Source organism: Pantherophis guttatus, chromosome 14 (assembly GCF_059756535.1).
Source record: "Pantherophis guttatus breed Tessera chromosome 14, ASM5975653v1, whole genome shotgun sequence".
Lineage (NCBI taxonomy): Eukaryota > Metazoa > Chordata > Lepidosauria > Squamata > Colubridae > Pantherophis > Pantherophis guttatus.
The window spans coordinates 10,530,534-10,550,087 of NC_142076.1; the positions used below are offsets into that span (position 1 = coordinate 10,530,534).

Sequence of the window (19,554 nt, forward strand, 5' to 3'; positions counted from 1 at the left end):
TTACTAGCTGTACCCAGCCAAGCGTTGCCGTGGCTCAGTCTTGTGGGTATACAATATTTTTTGACGGAGTGCCAATAATTTCCCTCTGTAGCTCAGGTCACGCCTACTTTGCCTCCGTCCCACCAGTCTTTTCACTCCTTCGATTGGATTCAGACCTGAGTTGCGTTTCTTTTTGGACTTTAATGTCGCTTAATCAATTGCTTTCTTGGACTTTTACCTATTTGGTGCTTGTATTGGGAGAGCTGTGCATCATGGGAGTGGCAGCAGGCTCCGGCTGGGCTTCGCAGCGGTTGACATTTCCCGCCATTTTGCTTGTGGGTTTGGCGGTGGCGGCGCTGAGGGGAAAAGACCCGGCTTGCGCCTGCCATTGTGGTGCTGCGACGTTAAAGTCCAAAAAGAAACGTAGAGAAAGGCAACTGAGGCCTGAATCCAATCAACCGAGTGAAAAGACTGGTGGGCTCTGCGTATAGCGTGTGTTGCTTTTATGTCCAACAGATGGCGCTGTTTTTCAAAAAAGCATGTTTTTACCTGTCACAGGTGTGACATCTATATAATATAGGTATATAAAAACACGCGCGTATTCGAATGCAACGTTTTGTCAAAATTTCAAAGCAATCGGTGAAGAACTTTCGGAGATTTAAGATTTTGAACAAACGAACATTTACATTTTTATTTATATAGAATTTCGTCAAGCATGTATTTTATGACAGATGCAAGTGTAAACATAATTATAAATACATGGAAAGGATACGAATAAAAGAAAACATTAGGACAGGGACGGTAGGCATGCTGGTGCGCTTATGCACGCCCCTTACCCAATACTACCGGAGGAGAAACTACGCAAGATTAGGTTAACAACTCTTAATGATTTTTTTAGCAATGCTGTTACAGTGAGCTCTGGCACTTTGACCATTTGAGATGAGTACTCCAAGGTCCTTGACAGAGTGAGGGTTGCCTGAGTGAGGGTCGTATCTACCCAGCTTGTATTTGGTGTTCTGATTTTTTTTTTTTGTCAATGTGTAAGACAGAACATTTGTTGGTTGAGATTTGGAGTTGCCAATTGTTTGACCATTCTGACACATAGTCGAGGTCTTTTTGTAGAGTAGCAGCATTGTCAAGCGGAGTTCCCTATTTTGACTACTTGCTGCCTGTTTGATAGGAACGCAGCTATCCACTTATGCAAGAATCCGGAAATGTGGTTTGAATGGTGCCAACATTCACAGTAAATATCCGTATCCTCTGGGAGAAGCCCCCATTTTTTCCATGGGGTCTTTAGTTCTAGCTAACCAAACCAGTGCGGAGTCTATTTAAACATCTCCAAACCGTCCACTCCTCCTTCGAATCTCCAAGCAACTCCTCGTTGCTGTTCTATCCAATGTTGAAGATGTTTCACGTGAAGTTTCCATCTTTTTAATTGGGCTTTTTGACGCGGTGGCTCAGTGGCTAAGACCCTGAGCTTGTCGATCGAGAAAGCGATTCAGCGGTTCGAATCCCTAGTGCTGCGTAATGGGGTGAGCTCCCGTGACTTGTCCCAGCTTCTGCCAACCTAGCAGTTCGAAAGCAGGTTAAAAAATGCAAGTAGAAAAATAGGGACCACTTTTTGTGGGAATAGCGTTCCGTGCTCCTTTGGCGTTGAGTCATGCCGGCCACATGACCACGGAGACGACAGCGCTGGCTCTTCGGCTTTGAAACGGAGATGAGCACTGCCCCCTAGACTCGGGAACGGCTAGCACATACGTGTGAGGGGAGCCTTTACCTTTACTTTTGAGGTGTAGTAACCATCTCCTTGGCTCAATCTAAAAAGCCCCTGCTTGGTTTCAATAAAGGTGCAGAGTGGGAGTGGGGGGATTCCACTCATCCATCTCAGACCCTAACAGGTTGGCTGAGTCCAACTTCACACATCTGCCACTCACCAGGTGGGATGGATTACAGTTCCCATTATCCCCACCGGGAATTGCTGAGATGGCTGAGCATTCTCGGGAAGTGCCCTTAGGAGAGAACCAGGTTTCTCAACTTCAGCAACTTTTAAGGTGGGTGGATTTCAACTCCTAGGATTCCCCGAGCTGAGGACTCTTGGGAGTTGAAGTCCACGTATCTTAAAATTGCTGAGGTGGAGAGACATGTGACTAGATCTGTGCCAGCCTTGCCCAATTCACGAGTTCAGACTTGGAGGCAGAGGTGGGCTTCAAAAAGGATTCTCTGCCCTGTTGCTGGGTGGGTGTGGCAATGGTGGGTGTGGCCTAGTCGGCCTCCTGCACCACAGTGGAGAGGCATTTTTGCCCTCCCCGGAGGCTTTCCTCAAGCCTCCGGGACGGCGAAAACGGCCTCCCCAGGCTCTGGAGGCCCTCTGGAGGCCAGAAACAGGCCCGTTTCTGGCCTTCCTGAACTTCCGGTAGGCCCATTTTTTGCCCTCCCCAAGTCTCACTTACCTGCACTTACCTGCATCCAAAACAGGCCGTGTGGGGACTCCTGGGAGGGGAGGGGTAGGCGGGGTCAGCCAGGAGTGGGATTTGGGAGTTCTCCGAACTGCACAGAATCTTAGCGAAAGGTTCTCCCGAACCCCTGCGAACCCCCAGCAGCCCACCCGTTTGAAGCCCTCTCAAAAATCTCTGAAACCTATTTAGATTTCAGCTGTCCCAACTTCTCACGAGATTCATTCATTCATTCATATATATTTAATGGTGTTTCTTGGATACCACCTGGGAACATTGGGGAAGGGGGTCATTCCCTGCCTGGATTATGGGGGTGGGGTCTCTCTCTCTCTCTCCCCCTTTCTATCTCAGAGATGGCTGAACTTCTCCATCAAGCTGTAGCTCCATCAATCCTCCTCCTCATGATTCTTCCTTCCTTCTGATTTCAGCCTTAGAGGAAACTCCATTGGTTTGATGGGAGCCAAGGCTATGGCCCATTCGTTGAAAGTTAACAGCACCCTCCGCAGGTTGAAGTAAGTAGTGCGTGTGGGAAAGGCTGCTTGTGAAGAATTCCTACTATATGCTAGGAGTATCCAACCCTTGGCAACTTTAAAGACTTATGGATTTCAACTTCCAGAATTCCAAAAATTTTTAAAGCTTATGACTTGTGAACTTCAACTCCCAGAATTCTTCACCAGCATGACTGGCTCGGAAATTCTGGGTGATGAAGTCCACAAGTCTTCAAGTTGCCAAGGTTGGACACTCCAGCATGTGGAAGGGAGCATACTGCATCCCTTTTGCCTTTCAGCTCCAATCCAGGAGCCCTCAAGCAGTCACATTCACGACAAACCATTTTATACCAAATTTATATTTCACTGAATTTATCAGCGAAATATAATTTTTTATAATTTATATATTTTATATAAATTTATAAATTTATATATATATATTCTGCTTGAGTCATACTGAAATGGTTTTTCATTTATTATCCAAAGAAAGAAGCAGATAGCCTTAGGAGCCTACTCTAACCAATATCATACCTATCATCAAGCAGTTGTTAGAGTTGTGAAGTACAAGGCTTATCAATATTTCAAGAATGTCATATCTTTGTTCCTAAACCAACTGGCTGTCTTGAAATGTCTTAAGCTCGAGGAAATGTCTTAAGTTGAAAGAAACAGCTTAAGCTCAAGGAAATAGAAAATGCCAAAGAGGACTGTTGCACCGGCAAATTTTTCAAACATGGCTTTAGAGTTGCGTATGACTTTCCTTCAGGCGTACGTCTTGATCGATTCTTAGTATCTGTTTGGTGTTTCTCAGGATCTTTAGTAGAAAATAAAGCTAGAGCAGATACAAGGCACGTGTCAGATCAGATCAAAGGCTGAAACACAAATACAAATGGCAAGAAATTGGTTCGCTCCGCAGGCTGAGCAAACCATGTTAGAACTTCCTATTTGTGCATAGATAGCCAGATGTTTCCGTGTTCTTGTTCAGTCTCCAGGAGAACTCCTTGGGCATGGATGGGGCGATCTGCATTGCCACGGCACTGACGGGAAGCCACAACCTCACCTACATCAAGTAAGTACCTTTGATTGAACTAAAACAGCCTTTCCCAAGGGCGATGCCTACTGGAGATGTTGATCTAGAACCGTGATGGCGAACCTGTGACACGCGTGCCAGAGGTGGCAAGCAGAGCCCTCTCTGTGGGCATGTGCGCCGTCACCAGCTGGTCTTCACGGGCGCTGGAGCGTTGGAAAATGGCCTGAAAATGGCCCAAAAAACCAGCCAAAAAACGGGCCATTTTGGGGGCTGGTTTTGCCCTGTTTTTCGAGCTATTTTCAGGCCATTTTGGGGGCATTTTTCAGGGCAAAAACAGCCAGAAAAATGGCCCGGAAATGGCCTGAAAACAGCCCAAAATGGCTTGAAAACGGCCCAAAAAACAGGCATGCGTACACCGGCCAGCTGGTCTCCGGGTTTCCCGTACTCCAGTGCGTGCACATGCATGCACGTGCATTCCGGTTTGGGCACTTGGTGCCAAAAAGGTTCGCCATCACTGGTCTAGAAACTCCAAAAGTTCCTACTGCCACACTTATGGTAAAGGGAAGATCATACGATGTTTGAGTTTTTCATTCTTACCAGCAGGTTAGAAAGTGATATCATTAAGGTCATGCAGGTGTGCCTTAGCTGGTGTAATAGACTATACGCTTAGATGTTTTGGACACCTAATGCACAGGTAAGTGTCAACAGAGAAGCCCCTGGTGCTTGGAAACACCAAATGCACTTGAAAAAGAAGTCAGCAGAAATCAAGGTGGCCAACCGTTGCCACCGATGATCCAAGCAGGCGCTCCAAGAAGCTGTTAGACCTGCTGAAATAAGGTGTTTGGTCAAGAAGGGTCAGAAGGGACCGAACGACAACTACCGTAAGCCAACGGCTGAAAGTTAAGCAGTGAAGGTACAACCCACACCTCTTTGTACTTCCTGTACAAAGGAAGATAAATCTATCTCAGGATCTGCTCAGGAAGATAAATCTATCTCAGCATCTACTTCTGTCCTACTATCCCAGCACCATTGAGAGTGTCCTGACATACGGCATTCTTGCATGGTATAGGAGCAGCTCTGTAGCGGACAAAAAAGCTCTACAGAGAATCATTAAAACTGCCCAGAATATCATTGGACTCCAGCTACCAGCCCTGGACGACATCTTCGAATCTCGCTGTTTGAGAAAGTTGCATAACATTCTCAGAGACTCTTCCCATCCTGCTTACTATCTTTTTGGACTGTTGCCTACTGGCAGAAGATACTGAACAATGAAAACTCGGACCACACGTCTTCTGAATAGTTTTTATCCTAGAGCTATAATTGCACTCAACAATGAACTAAAGGGCCACCATCAGTGAACTGTTGGACAGAATTACTTGCTCTGTCATGTGGATGTTTGGGTGGTTTAGGGGTGGGGAATTGTGGTGGGTGGGAGTGTGTTTGGGGATTGTTATGTGTGTTGGACCTGGTCTTTGGGTGTTAAGTGAATTTTGTTGTATGGGTATACAGTGTATATACGTACAATGACAATAAAGTTATTATTATTTCCAACCTGGTGCAACTGGATAGCTAATCAGTCTGAAGTCTTTGCACTGAAGTGGCCCTCTAAAGCTTCTTTGTTTGTTCCCACAGCTTACTGGGAAATAAAATCGGTGAATCAGGAGCGAAGGTGATTTCCGAGGCTATCCGAGCGAACACCCCTAGCTGCGTGGTGGAGATATAAAGCACAGTTGGGACTACGTTGGGCATGGTGCCCATTGACTGAGGGCACGGTGAAAGAATGGATGTCCTTGAAGGCCCCGGGATAGACCTGAAGGGGAGATGCAGCCATGAAACTGGGATCAAAGAGAAGCCCGACTCACTCTCAACCAATCATGAGCTTTCTTGGTTTTTTGCTCCAAAGAGGATACTTGGATGAAGTGGCATGACCAAAGCTGATTTGAAAGAGGCCGGTAGATTGATTTTGGAATTACGTTTTGTTGAATTTCTTAATTGGGGGCAAAGATATCAGAGCAAAGACAAGGGAGAGGAAGTGAAGAGGGTTTATTTGCAAAATGCAGGAACGTTACAGTCAAAATCGGAAGGAAAGAAGGTTGTCATTGGCCTTAGAGTTGTGAACCAAGGAGACGTCAGTACAGAACAAGGTTAACACTTCTTGACGAGCAAAATGGTCTATCAAATACGTCCATGAATCTGAAAAGAGATGCTTCTACAGACGGACCAGGGATGGTATTAGAGTTGTATATGATTAATTCGGTTAAAATAAACTCTGTTTTTCCCTAGAGCTATTTCTCTCCTCCACCCCACTCTCTGATGAGGGTTTCTCCTCAATGGACCAACTTGGAATTGGATGTACCAATAGCTTCAAGGACAAATGGGGAGTTCAAACACCTGGAATAGCTCAAAACCCATCAGCTTCTCCTTGGAGGGGGTTTCTCCACTTTGCACAACTGACAATTTTGCCTTGATCTTTGATAAAAAATTATTATTATTTTTCATCTTGTTGCAGAGTTTTCAAGACTCAACTGCAGTCTGTAAAGTAGATACAAACTCAAGCTGATAACTCATCCTAAACTGCTCTTTGAAATCACCGAGAATCACATCCTAGCGCTGACTGAGATTTTGTTTCTAGACTGTTAACTTGAAGATGTGAGGTTCTTTGACCTTCAGCATGGTAGGACTTCCATGGCTTCTGATGTTTGGTGTAATTTTGCGTCCTCAATTTTTAAAGCTTGTGAAATTCATGAAGCAATAATAGCCTTGAGGCCTATATATATACTCTATGATATATATATCATCACTCTCTTGGACAGCTTGCACTACCTCAACATGGCCTCATCATACGTCATGGGCAAGTTGTCATTTGTCATCCCTGTTGAGGTTCCTCAGAAATCATTATCGCTCTCCTCCAGTGGCTCCGGCTTCCTGACCCTCCGATTGGCTTTGGTGGGGGAGATGTCCATGCTGTCATCTTCCAAATCATCATCATCGTCATCGTCATCATCATCCAGATCAATTTCGCTTTCCTCTGAGTCTTCCTGTAGGAAAAAGTATGCATTGGTTATCTGATATTTTTTTTAAAAAAATACACCCTGGTCTTGAAGAATTAATATAGATAATATTTATCCGTAAGATTGAATGAATACAGTTGCTATCCAGTTAGATAATCTATAGTCTCTCTAGTTCATTGTGAATAAAAGCGCTAATTTTAAGGAACGAAGAACTTTGTGTACGTGTGTAAGAGGGACACGGGGGCCTGGAAGAGAAGACTTATCCCCTCTAAGGCAACCTGCTGTCCTCTGAAAATTTTTGTTTGAAGATACAGTTCCACAGGGAAGTACAGTGAAAAAAGGAAATTTTGAGGGGAAAGAAACAGAGTTATGCTATCAAACTTGCCCTTCCATTTTTTAAAAAAAACAAACAAACAGGAATATTACACTTTCTGCTTCTCACATCCTCTAGTACAGGGGTGTCAAACTCAATTTCATTGAGGGCCGCATCAGGGTTGTGTTTTGACCTCGGGGGGGGGCTGGGGTGGGCATGGCCAGCTCGTCACTCGTGTTGGGGGGCGCTTGTGGTGGCCTGAGCGCTCTGCCAGTAAAAACGGAGCATGGGAGGGCCACACGCGGCCCTCCCGAGCTCCATTTTTCACTGGCAGATGGTTGCAGGAGACTGTCACCCCCCAAAATGGCTCCATTTTCGCTGGCAGAGGCACCGCGGGATGGTCCTTCATTGTTCTCAGGGCGGCCCTGCGGGCCAGATCTAAGCATTCTGCGGGCTGGATTTGGCCTTGAGTTTGACACCCCTGCTCTAGTGGGTTTACCAAAACACAATTTAAACCTTAATATGTTGTGACAACCCAGAAAATTATGGCTAAACACGGTTTTTGCAAAACTACTCCCGAGAAAGTTCTGTTTCTTAGTTCTGGGATGACTTCTTTCCAGTAGATCAGAGTGTCTCAATTTTGGTGAGCTGAAGATGTCTGGACTTCGACTCCCAGAATTCTGGGAGTTGAAGTCCACCCATCTCCAAGTTTGCCAAGGCTGAAAAACACCGCATTAGATCCAACCCCGCCCCCCCTCCTCCCTCGTTGGTAGTCTCCAGACACAATCTGAGGTTGGGGAGAAGCTGTTGTAGGTGGTCTGATCTAGGCTTTCTGAGACAGTAAAAAGCACACAATTAGTCCCAAAAACCCTCTTTTTATTTCAACGGCTGTGAATTCTGTTCATTCACAGCCCGTGATGAGTCACAAATAGTTTGTAAAGAGTCCGACAGAAGTCTGCCACAGTCCTTCAGGATAAGGCTGATAAGCACCCACCTTTATCTCCCTTGACACGCTGCCAAGGACCTAATTGGCAATTAACTTTGCAAGGCCACACGGAGCACAGAGTAAAAACAGAGCTGCAGAATTTAAAACGCCGGGAACTAACAAAGTTGCTTCCTGCAAAGGCTCACATTCCTTTGCTCCTCCTTTATGTCTTATGGGAAGGGCTAATCATCTCCAAGCCTTACTCCTGAGTCGCCCCTTTTGTCTTTCTGGCAGCTCTGCGCAAGCGTGCACTGGGAACAGGCTCCCTCTGTTCCCCTGCCTCTCTGCTGTCTGACTCTGGAGGTTCCGGAGTCCGCACATAACTCCCAGATGGCCCTGGCCCCCTCTCTGCCTCCGATGCAGAGCCCTCGTCGGGGCCTTCCCCAGACTCCAGGACTGGCCCATGTTACTCCCCAGCCTCCTCACTGTCCGACTCTGCTGCCAGCTCCACAGGCTGCCGGCGGACTATAACCTGGCAGACGGCATGCCAGCTCTCGCGTCTTACCTTCGTCCCTGTCCTCCCACCGCCAGTGGCGTCTGATGGTGAGCAGGACCCCAAGAGCAGAGAAGAGAGGCGAGGGGGATTGTGGGCAAGGGATGAGGAGGAGCCAGGTGTTGGGTAGGCAGGAGAGTCACGCACCTTTGCCTTGGCTCGGGAAGCTTTGTGCTTTTTGGTTCGGGCTTGGGCTGCCCCGATCTTTGGGAGCAGCAGCATGCGAGGCCACGCAAGATGGAGGTAGGAAGAAATTAAGAGGAACGACACCGGAGAGGGTTAAAAAAAAAAGCGTGAGTGCAGAAGGCAAATAGAAAAGAGAATTCAAATCCAAACAAGGCTGGAGAAGACAGCGGCATGATCGGCTCAAGCATGACTCTGGACCAAGCTAAGACAGCAACTATCTGCTTGAGGAAGCATGAACCAAGGCAGACCCTTTAAGGCATGGGTGTCAAACTTGATTTCATTGAGGGCTGCATCAGGGCTGTGTTTGACCTCGGGGAGGCAGGGGCGTGGCCAGGGTGGGCGTGGCTAACTCAACGTCACTCATGTCAGAGGCACCTGTGGTGACCCGAGTGCACTGCCAATGAAAACCGAGCTCTGTTTTCGCTGGCAGAGAGTTGCAGGACGCTGTCATAGCCGAAAATGGAACTCGAGAAGGCCTCTCGTAGCCCTCCCGAGCTCCATTTTTGCTGGCAGACGCCCCGTGGGCCAATCCTTCACGGTTTCCAGAGAGGACCCGCTGGCCAGATTTAAGCACCCCGCAGACCAGAGTTTGACACCCCTGCTTTAGGGTTAAGTGTTACAGGTTAGTAGAGCAGAGGCCGTATTACTTCCGTGGAGTCTGTTATTTGTGGGTAGTTGCTGATATGACAGCCCACTCCTGCAAGCCATTTTCAGACCTGTTGACCCCCAAATCTGGCCTAAAGTCAACAGATCTCTTTTGGAAGAGGTGGGCCCCATAAATAAACTGGAGAAAAAAATGCTTTCAAGCTACAGCTATTATTACAGGTGGGTTCTTGACTTATTTGGGACCTGTGCTCGCTAAGCAAGGTGGTGTTTAAGTGAACCGTGGCCAGTTCCACACACACACACACATATACAGTATATGTATATGTACCCTGTTTCCCCTAAAATAAGACATCCCCTGATAATAAGCCCAATTGGGCTTTTGAGTGCATGCACTAAAATAAGCCCCCCCTGAAAATAAGCCCTTCCCGAAAATATTTAAACACATGCGCAGCCAGTCCCCACCATTTCCTCTGGTTTCCTTCGGTTTGCCCCAAAATAATAAGACCTCCCTGAAAATAAGGCCAAGTGCTTATTTTGGGGTTCAAAAAAATATATTAAGAGCCTTGGTGGCGCAGCAGACTAAAGCGCTGTTAAGTAGCACCAGCTGCCTGCAATTACTGCAAGTTCAAATCTCACCAGGCTCAAGGTTGACTCAGCCTTCCATCCTTCCGAGGTAGGTAAAATGAGGACCCAATTTGTGGGGGCAATAAGCTGACTTTGTATAAAAAAGAACACCGCTTGGGGGGGGGGGGGCGAAAGCCCTACCAAGCAGGTATATACAAAAGGATGAAGGCTATTGCTTAACGCATTGTAAGCCGCCCTGAGTCTCCAGAGAAGGGCGGCATATAAATCGAACCAATAAATAAATAAATAAATATGATAGGGTCTTATTTTCAGGGAAACACGGTATATGTATATGTATATGTATATGTATATGTATATGTATATGTATATGTATATGTATATGTATATGTATATGTATATGTATATGTATATGTATATGTACAGTAGTGGCCAAAATTGTGGAAACCTTTTAGGAAAAGTGTATTTTTGAGGTTTGATGGCTAATAACACCACTTTTTTTGTTTGGAGTTTCAAGATAAGCCTATTTCACTGCTGGAATGGCCTGGGAGTAGCCCAGACCTAAACCCAACTGAAAATCTATGGAGCCGACTAAAGAAACTGGTTAGTCAGAAGCGACCCAGCAATAAAACCCAGTTAATAGAAGCCATCCTTCAATCTTGGTTTCACATTAGAACAGCTAGGTTCTAAAAAAGACTTGGTTCACTCCATGGGAAGACGTTGTAAGGCTGTAATTCATGTTGAAGGTTACCCAACTAAGTGTTAACTGACATGGTGATCAGTTTTGTATATCTCGTTTTTTCTACGTGTTTCACTTTTCTTCTTTATACTGTAACTGCTATTCTAATAGCAAATCCTTCTTAAAAGCTATTGCATGAAATTATTGATTAAATTATCTTTCCATTGATATATAATTTTATGGTACTACTCCAAAAAAAAAAAAAAAAAAGGTGGTGTTATTAGCTAGTTTTAGAAAATACACTTTTCCCAAATGGTTTACCGCTTCTCATAAGCTAGCCGGAAAGGTTGCAAATGGTGACAAAGGGACTTTGGGGTGTTGCAACCATCACAGATACTTGTTAGTTGTCAAGCACCTGAATTCGGATCTTGTAACCACGGAGATGGAGCGATGGTTGTAAGTATGAGGACTGGACGTAAATTACTTTTTTCAATCCCGTTGTAACTCTGAACAGCCGCTAAAGGAATGGTTGCAATTCAAGGACTTTCCGTATTGTAGAGCAGCAAATGATAAGTGGCGTGTTTCTAATTTCTATTCGCATCGGAAGCAAAAGCCCCAATAAGCAGGTATATACATAAAAGTATGCAGGCTATTGCTATAATGCATTGTAAGCCGCCCTGAGTCTATGGAGAAGGGCGGCATATAAATTGGACTAATAAATAAATAAAAGGGGCGTCTTATACAGGGGCTTGTATAAAAATTCAGCCGAATCCTGAACCCCCAGAGCAAAATACTTAGAGGGCCCACTGAAAGCCATAGGACTAAGGAGTAAATTGCAAAATTAAGCCTTTAAATAAGATTCAGGCCCAAGCTATCAATTCTGAGAAATAGGTAGTTAGTGGCCTTTGAAGATATTATACTGCAAATATTTATTAAAATAAATTAAATTATATATTATTAAAATATATATCATAAATATATATTTATTCTTAGCATTCATGAGCACTTTTAATCAAAGCGAATTCTATAAATCATCCGAAGCTCGTTCACAATCCCAGATGCTTTTACAGTGCAGAGCGCACTTTTATTTGAATATACAGGTAGTCCTCGACTTACGACCACAACGGAGCCCAACCTTTCTGTTGTTAAGTGAGACATTTTTTTTCAGAGATCACAAGTGGATCACTGCAGCTGTTAGGGTAGTAACACGATTGTTAGGTGGCTCTGGCTTCCCCATTGACGTTGCTTGTTCAGAAAGGGGTTCATAAATATGAACCAGTTGCCAAGCGTCTGCAAAAGTCGTAATTGGGAAAAACAGTCATAAGTCACCTTTTTCAGTGCTTTTGTAACTTTAAATGGTCACTAAATGAACAGTTGTGTCCTGACCTAGGCTCCCTTAAAAAGCAGGAACCAGAGTCTTGGTCCCAGAAAAAGCCTCTTTTATTTACACAACTGTGAATTCCTTTCATTCACAGTCAGCAAGGCCTGTCCAAACAGGTTTTCAAAGGAATGTTTATCAACACAGACCTTATCTCGCTTGGAAAGCTGCCAGGTAACTAGTTTCCAAATGCAGTACAAGGCAAAACTTGGCACAGAATCTCTCAGAGTCACCGAACGAACAAATTGTTTCCTGCAAAAGCCCACTCCCCGTTCACTCCTCTTTTGTTTCCTATGGGAGGGGCCAATCACCTCCGAGGAGTGGCTTTACTCCCAGGTCGACCCTGCTTTCTTAGTTGTTCTTGTCTTCTGGAAGCTCTTAGCATACACACATTGGGAACAGGCTCCAGCTGTTCCTCTGCCTCACTGCTGTCTATCTCCCTCTCTGCCTCCAAAGCAGAGCCCTCGTCTGAGCTTTCCCCAGCCCCCAGGACTGGCCCATGTTCCTCCCCAACCTCCTCACTGTCCAAATCTGCTGCCAGTTCCGCCCACAACAAGTTGTAAGTCAAGGACTACCTGTACTATACATATGAAAAAAATCAGAGAGAAGCATCAGCTATAGAAATCATAGGTTTATAGTGGAACATACTATCTTTAGGTAATTCACAATCCTATCTTATCCTCCCCCCACCTCTGCTCAGCCTGACTGCATGGCTCAGTGGCTAAGACAGTGAGCTTGTCGATCAGAAAGGTCAGCAGTTTGGCGGTTCGAATCCCTAGTACAGGTCTCCTGCGTAAGCAGGGGGTTGGACTAGATGATCTCCAAGGTCCCTTCCAACTCTGTTACTGTCACTTTGAACCTTGCCTAATTTAAGTAATTAATGAATCAAATTTAGAAACCACCCCTCTGCCTTACAGAAGGACTCGGTGGGTGTACAAATAACACAGTCAAACATAAAAACAGTACATTAAATTTAAAATAAGAGACAGGGATACTTAAAAGCCAACGTTGAAAAGTTCATGAAATAATTGTTACTTTAAACCCGGTATAACTGCACGCAGAGAAAATGGGGTTTGGTTTAATGATAAATAAATGCAAAACTGCACTGGCGGGAAATGAGCGAAAACCTTCATGCTTTCCTTCATGCAGGAAAACCATTAAAACAACCTTTGTTTCTACTTTGCAAAAAAAGTGCACGTGAACTCATGTTTAAACGTGATCACGGGTATTTCAGCCACAGCCGCTTACCTCGTCCTCCGTGTCTCCCCCTTGCATGGTTCCAACAAGCCGTTTGCTCGGCCGCCCTGAAACACGCAATATTTGTCAGAAAACGTCACAAAAGTGTAAGCCAAGCTCTGGCAGAACCATTGATAAAATAAACTCAAAGGACATAGATGCTTCCATCGTCAGCAGAGCTATCAAAGGTAGAAATGTTGACACCTGTCAGAGTGGGCACCTTTTCGGTGGGATTTCGCCCCTCCGAGGAGCATCTTTTCCTTTGGCTCAGGTTGAATTAGGTAAGATGGGCTTAAAGTAAAGGAAACTGACTTGGTCTAAGACTGTTGGTCATCTATTTTCAAAAACTTTCACTGTGGGAATCTGAGGCCGTGGGTCAGTGGTGAAATCCAAATTTTTTTACTACCGGTTCTGTGGGCATGGTTTGGTGGGTGTAGTGTGGCTTGGTGGGCGCGTGGCAGGGGGAAGGATACTGCCAACTCCCCATTCCCTCCTTTAAGTTCTTTTTCTTTTGGATTTCATCTGGAATTTGGAGAAAGGCCAGCTGTCTAAAATCAGCTCGGGAATAAGGCAATCTTTAGCATTTTAAATCTGGGAATCTTTTTTCTTTTTTTTTAATACGCTGGTACAAGCTGACATCGCTTTATCTGTTAAAAGCCATTTTTTTTCTCATTTGCACCCTCATGGGTACAGGCTGCACAGTTTGAAAACGTGCCTTGAAAGCCATTTGGGAAGAGGAGAGAAGAGGAGCAGATCGACCCACCGTGCATCAGCATCTCCATGGCTGTGCGTTGCTTGATCAGCTGCCGGTCTTCCAGGTCGCTGTCTGATCCATCGTCCTCGTGGATCTCCATGTCCGAGTCATCGTGACCTGAATAAAAACGAGAATCCCTTTGTGTTCAAAACATATGATAGACGGTTGCAGGCTAGTCTAGTGAAGAGAAGGACCAGGGGAGACAAGATAGCAGTCTTCCAGTATTTGAGGGGCTGTCACACAGGGGGGGGGGTCAAACTATTCTCCAAAGCACCCGAAGGCCAGACAAGGAATAATGGATGGAAACTGATCAAGGAGAGATTCAACCTGGAAATAAGGAGGAATTTTCTGACAGTGAGAACAATCAACCCGTGGAACAGAAGTTGCCTTTGGAAGTTGTGGGAGCTTCATCACTGGAGGCTTTCAAGAAGTGACTGGACTGTCATCTGTCAGAAATGGTGTAGGGTCTCCTGCTTGGGCAGGGGGTTGGACTAGATGACCTCCAAGGTCCCTTCCAACTCTGTTAATCTGTAATCTGTAAACTCTCAGTGTAAGAAGAACGAGAGTGCCCTAAAAAGCTTCCAAAAATTGGCACTTTCAAGTGAACTTCTGGTCCTGCATGACTGTTGAATGCAATAAATTTTGTAAATTTTTGTAAATTCTGCATTACTATTAATCTTCTCATCGTTCCCATCACCCATCTCCTTCCACTTACGACTGTATGACTGTAACTTTGTGGCTTGTATCGTTACAATTTATATTGATATTGTTTCCTGATTGCTTATTTGTTCCCTATGACTATCATTAAGTGTTGTACCTTATGATTCTTGATGAATGTATCTTGTCTTTTATGTACACTGAGAGCATATACACCAAAGACAAATTCCTTGTGTGTCCAATCACACTTGGCCAATAAAAAATTCTGTTGTGTTGTGTTGTGTTGTGTTGTGTTGTGTTGTGTTGTGTTGTTCTGTTCTGTTCTGTTCTGTTCTATTCTATTCTATTCTATTCTATTCTATTCTATTCTATTCTATTCTATTCTATTCTATTCTATTCTATTCTATTCTATTCTAAATAGTGACCACTCACAAAGATTATTAGGTGCAAATGGAAATACGTACTATTTCTATAGCAAGGAAGATAAAGCAGGAACGGTTAAATTGATTATTTAAAGAGGAAAATATGTTCTTGTTTGGATATCACTTCTGGAATTTGTGCTTGTGAAGAAAAGAAAAAAAAAGGAAACTTTGATTTTGTTTTTGTTGATTAGAAAGATTTGGTGTTATAGAAATGGCTAGTTATGTATTAATGTGTAAAAGCAAAAAGTGGAGGTTGGAGCGTGTTTATCTTGTACTGTGCTAGGAAGAGTTGGAAGTCAATGCCCCCTTTCCTTTCTTTTTCTCTTCCCCCTTGAATTTCCCACCCTCTTTTCTCCATTCCCTTTCCTTCCCTTAATTTTCTATTTCCTTTTTGTATTTTATATACCGTATTTTTCGGAGTATAAGACGCACCTTTTTCCCTCCTAAAAGGGGGTGAAAATTTAGGTGCGTCTTATACACCGAATATAGCCCCGCCCACCCACTGGCCCCCACCCTTTGGCCTCTGCCTCCCAGCAATTTACCTCCTTGCAAGCAAACAGCAAGAAAAAACAGCTCCTTTCAGCTTCAGCACAGCCTAATTAGTACAAGTTGATTGGATCAGCCTCCCGACTCTCAGCTGTTTTGCTCTAAGCTGTTACTGCAAAGAGGTAAATTGCTGGAGCAGATTTTTTCCCCCTTGTGCTAATCAAGCTATACTGAAAACGAAAATGAAAGTAAAGCAGGCTGTTTGCCGATTGCTGCAACCAGGCAAAATTGCTCAGAGGCAGAGACAGAGGGAGATTTCTTTTTCTTCTTTTCCTCACCAAAAAAGGTAGGTGCGTCTTATATTCCGGTGCGTCTTATCCTCCGAAATAATAATAATAATAAAATAATAAAATAATAATAAATAATAAAATAATAATAATAATAATAATAATAATAATAATAAATAATAAATAATAATAATAATAATAATAATAATAATAATAATAATAATAATAATAAAAGAAAAAGCATATATCTTATTAAAACCGTGATTGTCAAGCGGGGAAATCAAGAAACCCAGACAGTTAAAAACAAATTGGCAGTAAATAGGAGGCTACGGAATTTAAGGTGGGTGGGACTTAGATCTCTTATGGGCACGAAGGGACTCGAGACTGATGACACATTTGACTCCTCCCTCACACTCAGCCCCGATCATCTCCTACCATGATATTTTTAATTAATTTGTTCTGGAACAATTACTAGTAGGAGGGGGAAAAAAAGAAACCCTGAAGTTTCAATTCGCCTTCCCTTTAAAAACTTTTGAGTAATGTTGTGTATTCCTTTTTTGGGTACTTTTGATTTTTTTTTTTTTCCTTTTCCTTTCCACATGACGAACACGTCAGACGAATTGTCCTGTCTGTATCAGGCCGAGTGAGATCACGCCGGGCATTTTTCACGCGCTATCTTGCACTGATTATGTTTACAAACTCCAGCGGGAGCTTTGCTGGCACAAACCACGCCATCTTCTCACCTGCCAGCTGGTTATTCATCACGGAAACAGAAGGTCAGGCTTGATAAACCCCAGATGCATTTGCTGTCAATTGACCTACGTAGTCTGACTCGCCCAATTCACATTTACACAGCTCTAAGCACTGGCATTTGGGCTCAGTCTGGTCTGCCAAGAAGCCCTTGGGGAACAGCCAAGCAGCTCCCCAGCCACTGCTCCTCCTCCCTCCATTGCAAATAAGCGATGCTATCAATTTTCTTGCCCTTCTCAAAGCATCCTAGGGGAACCTGACGAACCACCGGCCACCCCCTATTACACGAGGATGAGGGTTATTCATCACCAGGTTTTCAATTATACCCGCCAAAATGTTTGATTTCAGAATGTGGGAAGCCCTCTCACTAGAAGAAACATGCTCTTAAAGGCAGAAAGCAGACTCCGTCTTTCTTAATAGCTTCCCCCTCTCGCCCCCCCCCGGCAGATATTTCGTGCTCATTAAGAAAGACTGGGCCAGCCTATCTACAAAACAAAAGACCTTCAGCTCCAGGATGATGGGATTAAGAAGAACAGGACATGGCCATTTAGGACACAATAAGAGTAACCCACTAAGATCATGGCATCCGGCCCTTTCAATTCCTGGCAAATACCGTATTTTTCAGAGTATAAGACACACTTTTTTCCTTCCTAAAAGAGGCTGAAAATTTGGGTGCGTCTTATATTCTGAATGTAGCTTTTTCGAAGCTTTTTTTCAGCCCTAACAAGGCGCTAGCGACTGAAGCGATCTACCTCCGACTCTCAGCTGTGCTTTAGCTTTTTCAGTGACGCGATGTTTCCTGCTTTGCCTGCTTCCTCCGACTCTCCAACTGTGAAGCTTTTTTTTTCAGCCCTAAGGAGGCGCTGGCGAGTGAAGCGATCTCCATGGTTTGCCTGCTTTTCTCATTGCTTCTCTCTCCAAAAATCAGTTGTGCTTTAGAAGCTGTTTTTTACCCCCAAGCAGGGGATAAAAACCAGCAAACTAATGTGCTGAAGCTGACCAGACTAAGGACACTAGCCAGCTGAATACCTGGTAGGCAGATTTTTTCCCCCTATTTTCCTCCCCCAAAACTAAGCTGCTTCTTATACTCCGGTGCGTCTTATACTCCGAAAAATACAGTAGATGGGGAAAAAATGGAGGTAGTGACAGATTTTATTTTCCTGGGCTCCAAGATCACCGCAGATGGGACTGCAGCCAAGAAATTAAAAGATGCTTGCTCCTGAGGAGGAAAGGTATGGCAAATCTAAAAAGCATCACCCTGTAAACAAAGATGCGTATAGTCAAGGCGATGGTTTTCCCAGTTGCAATGTATGGCTGTGAAAGTTGGACCATAAGGAAGGCTGAGTGCCAAAGAATGGAGGCCTTTGAACTCTGGTGCTGGAGAAGATTCCTGCGAGTCCCTTGGACTGCAAGGCGATCAAACTGGTCAGTCCTAGAGGAGATCAACCCTGACTGCTCTTTAGAAGGCCAGATCCTGAAGATGAAACTCAAATACTTCGGCCACCTAATGAGAAGGAAGGACTCCCTGGAGAAGAGCCGAATGCTGGGAACGATAGAGAGCAAAAGAAGAAGGGGACGGCAGAGAATGAGGTGGCTGGATGGAGTCACTGAAGCAGTCGGTGTGAGCTTAAATGGACCCCAGGGGATGGTAGAGGACAGGAAGCCCTGGAGAAACGTTGTCCATGGGGTCACGATAGGTCGGACATGACGTCGCAACTAACAACAACAAAAGATTAACCCACTACCATTTAGCAGAAGAGACAGAGCTCACTACATTGCCCAATCCCCTAAGGGCATTTCAGATATTGCACAAACCCCGCCCCCCACAACAGTTTAAACTTCAAAGTCACAGAAACCTATAAAGATCCATCCACCCATTCAACCGTTTGTTCAAGCTGACCCAAAACTGCTGGCTCTGTTCATTTATTTATTTATTTATTTATTGGTTCGATTTATATGCCGCCCTTTTCCGGAGACTCAGGGCGGCTTACAATGTGTTAAGCAATAGCCTTCATACTTTTGTATATACCTGCTTAGTAGGGCTTTCGGCCCCCCCCAAGCGGTGTTCTTTTTTATACAAAGTCAGCTTATTGCCCCCACAATCCGGGTCCTCATTTTACCTACCTCGGAAGGATGGAAGGCTGAGTCAACCTTGAGTCTGGTGAGATTTGAACTTGCAATAATTGCAGGCAGCTGGTGTTACTTAACAGCACTTTAGTCTGCTGCGCCACCAAGGCTCTTGTTCATCATTCAACTTTCTTTCCAATCAGCCTCCATGTTGTTTCCAGCGTTTTTCTCCCAGCTTGGAACTGAACCAGATGGATTTTCCTTCCAACAAGAATGATGCTTATCCCGTTTATGGTGGATCTGCCTCTCCCAAAGGTGTTTTTTTTTTCCCCAAGAGGCAACGGGACTTTCTGGTTTTTCTTTGAAGACGTTTCACTTCTCATCCAAGAAGCTTCTTCAGCTCTCTCGGATGAGAAGCGAAAAACGTCTTCAAAAGAAAAAAACATGACCTGGATGACTGAGAATCTCCATAGTGGGTCTGCTTGTTCATAAGATACTACCTGTTTCTCGGTCTTTTATTTGGGTTTTCTTTTAAAAAAAACCAAAAAACTCAAGGTCCATCCCACCTTGAATGCCTCTCTTATCTCCCACTCATTTTCCTTGACCGTGAGTTGGCCAGATTCTTGCAGAGAGCTTAAACTTGCAATAAATCTTTATACTCATTTGAACTGCCTGAATCTCTTGATCTCCCCGGTGCATGACACCTTCCTTATCA

General features: G+C 44.5%; 2 protein-coding genes across 3 annotated transcripts in view; one reads left to right on the top strand and one right to left on the bottom strand.

Annotated features, from left to right (window-relative positions):
• The window catches only part of NLRC3 (NLR family CARD domain containing 3), a 37,154-nt gene extending 29,994 nt beyond the window's left edge, over window positions 1-7,160 (top strand). Inside the window, exons 16-18 of the mRNA XM_087878487.1 lie at window positions 2,861-2,944; window positions 3,903-3,986; window positions 5,580-7,160. Of these exons, the coding sequence (XP_087734613.1) occupies window positions 2,861-2,944; window positions 3,903-3,986; window positions 5,580-5,670 (259 nt within the window). The 3' untranslated portion in view covers window positions 5,671-7,160. The remainder of the gene's footprint in view (window positions 1-2,860; window positions 2,945-3,902; window positions 3,987-5,579) is intronic.
• Window positions 5,976-19,554, bottom strand: part of IFT38 (intraflagellar transport 38) — a 56,191-nt gene continuing 42,612 nt past the window's right edge. The window contains exons 10-13 of one of the 2 annotated variants that reach the window (XM_034420458.3): window positions 14,180-14,287; window positions 13,429-13,484; window positions 8,897-8,953; window positions 5,976-6,985 (exon numbers count right to left, since the gene is read on the bottom strand). In XM_034420458.3, coding sequence (XP_034276349.2) covers window positions 6,833-6,985; window positions 8,897-8,953; window positions 13,429-13,484; window positions 14,180-14,287 — 374 coding nt within the window. In that variant the 3' untranslated portion in view covers window positions 5,976-6,832. The remainder of the gene's footprint in view (window positions 6,986-8,896; window positions 8,954-13,428; window positions 13,485-14,179; window positions 14,288-19,554) is intronic. The other variant, XM_034420456.2, reaches the window with a different exon arrangement.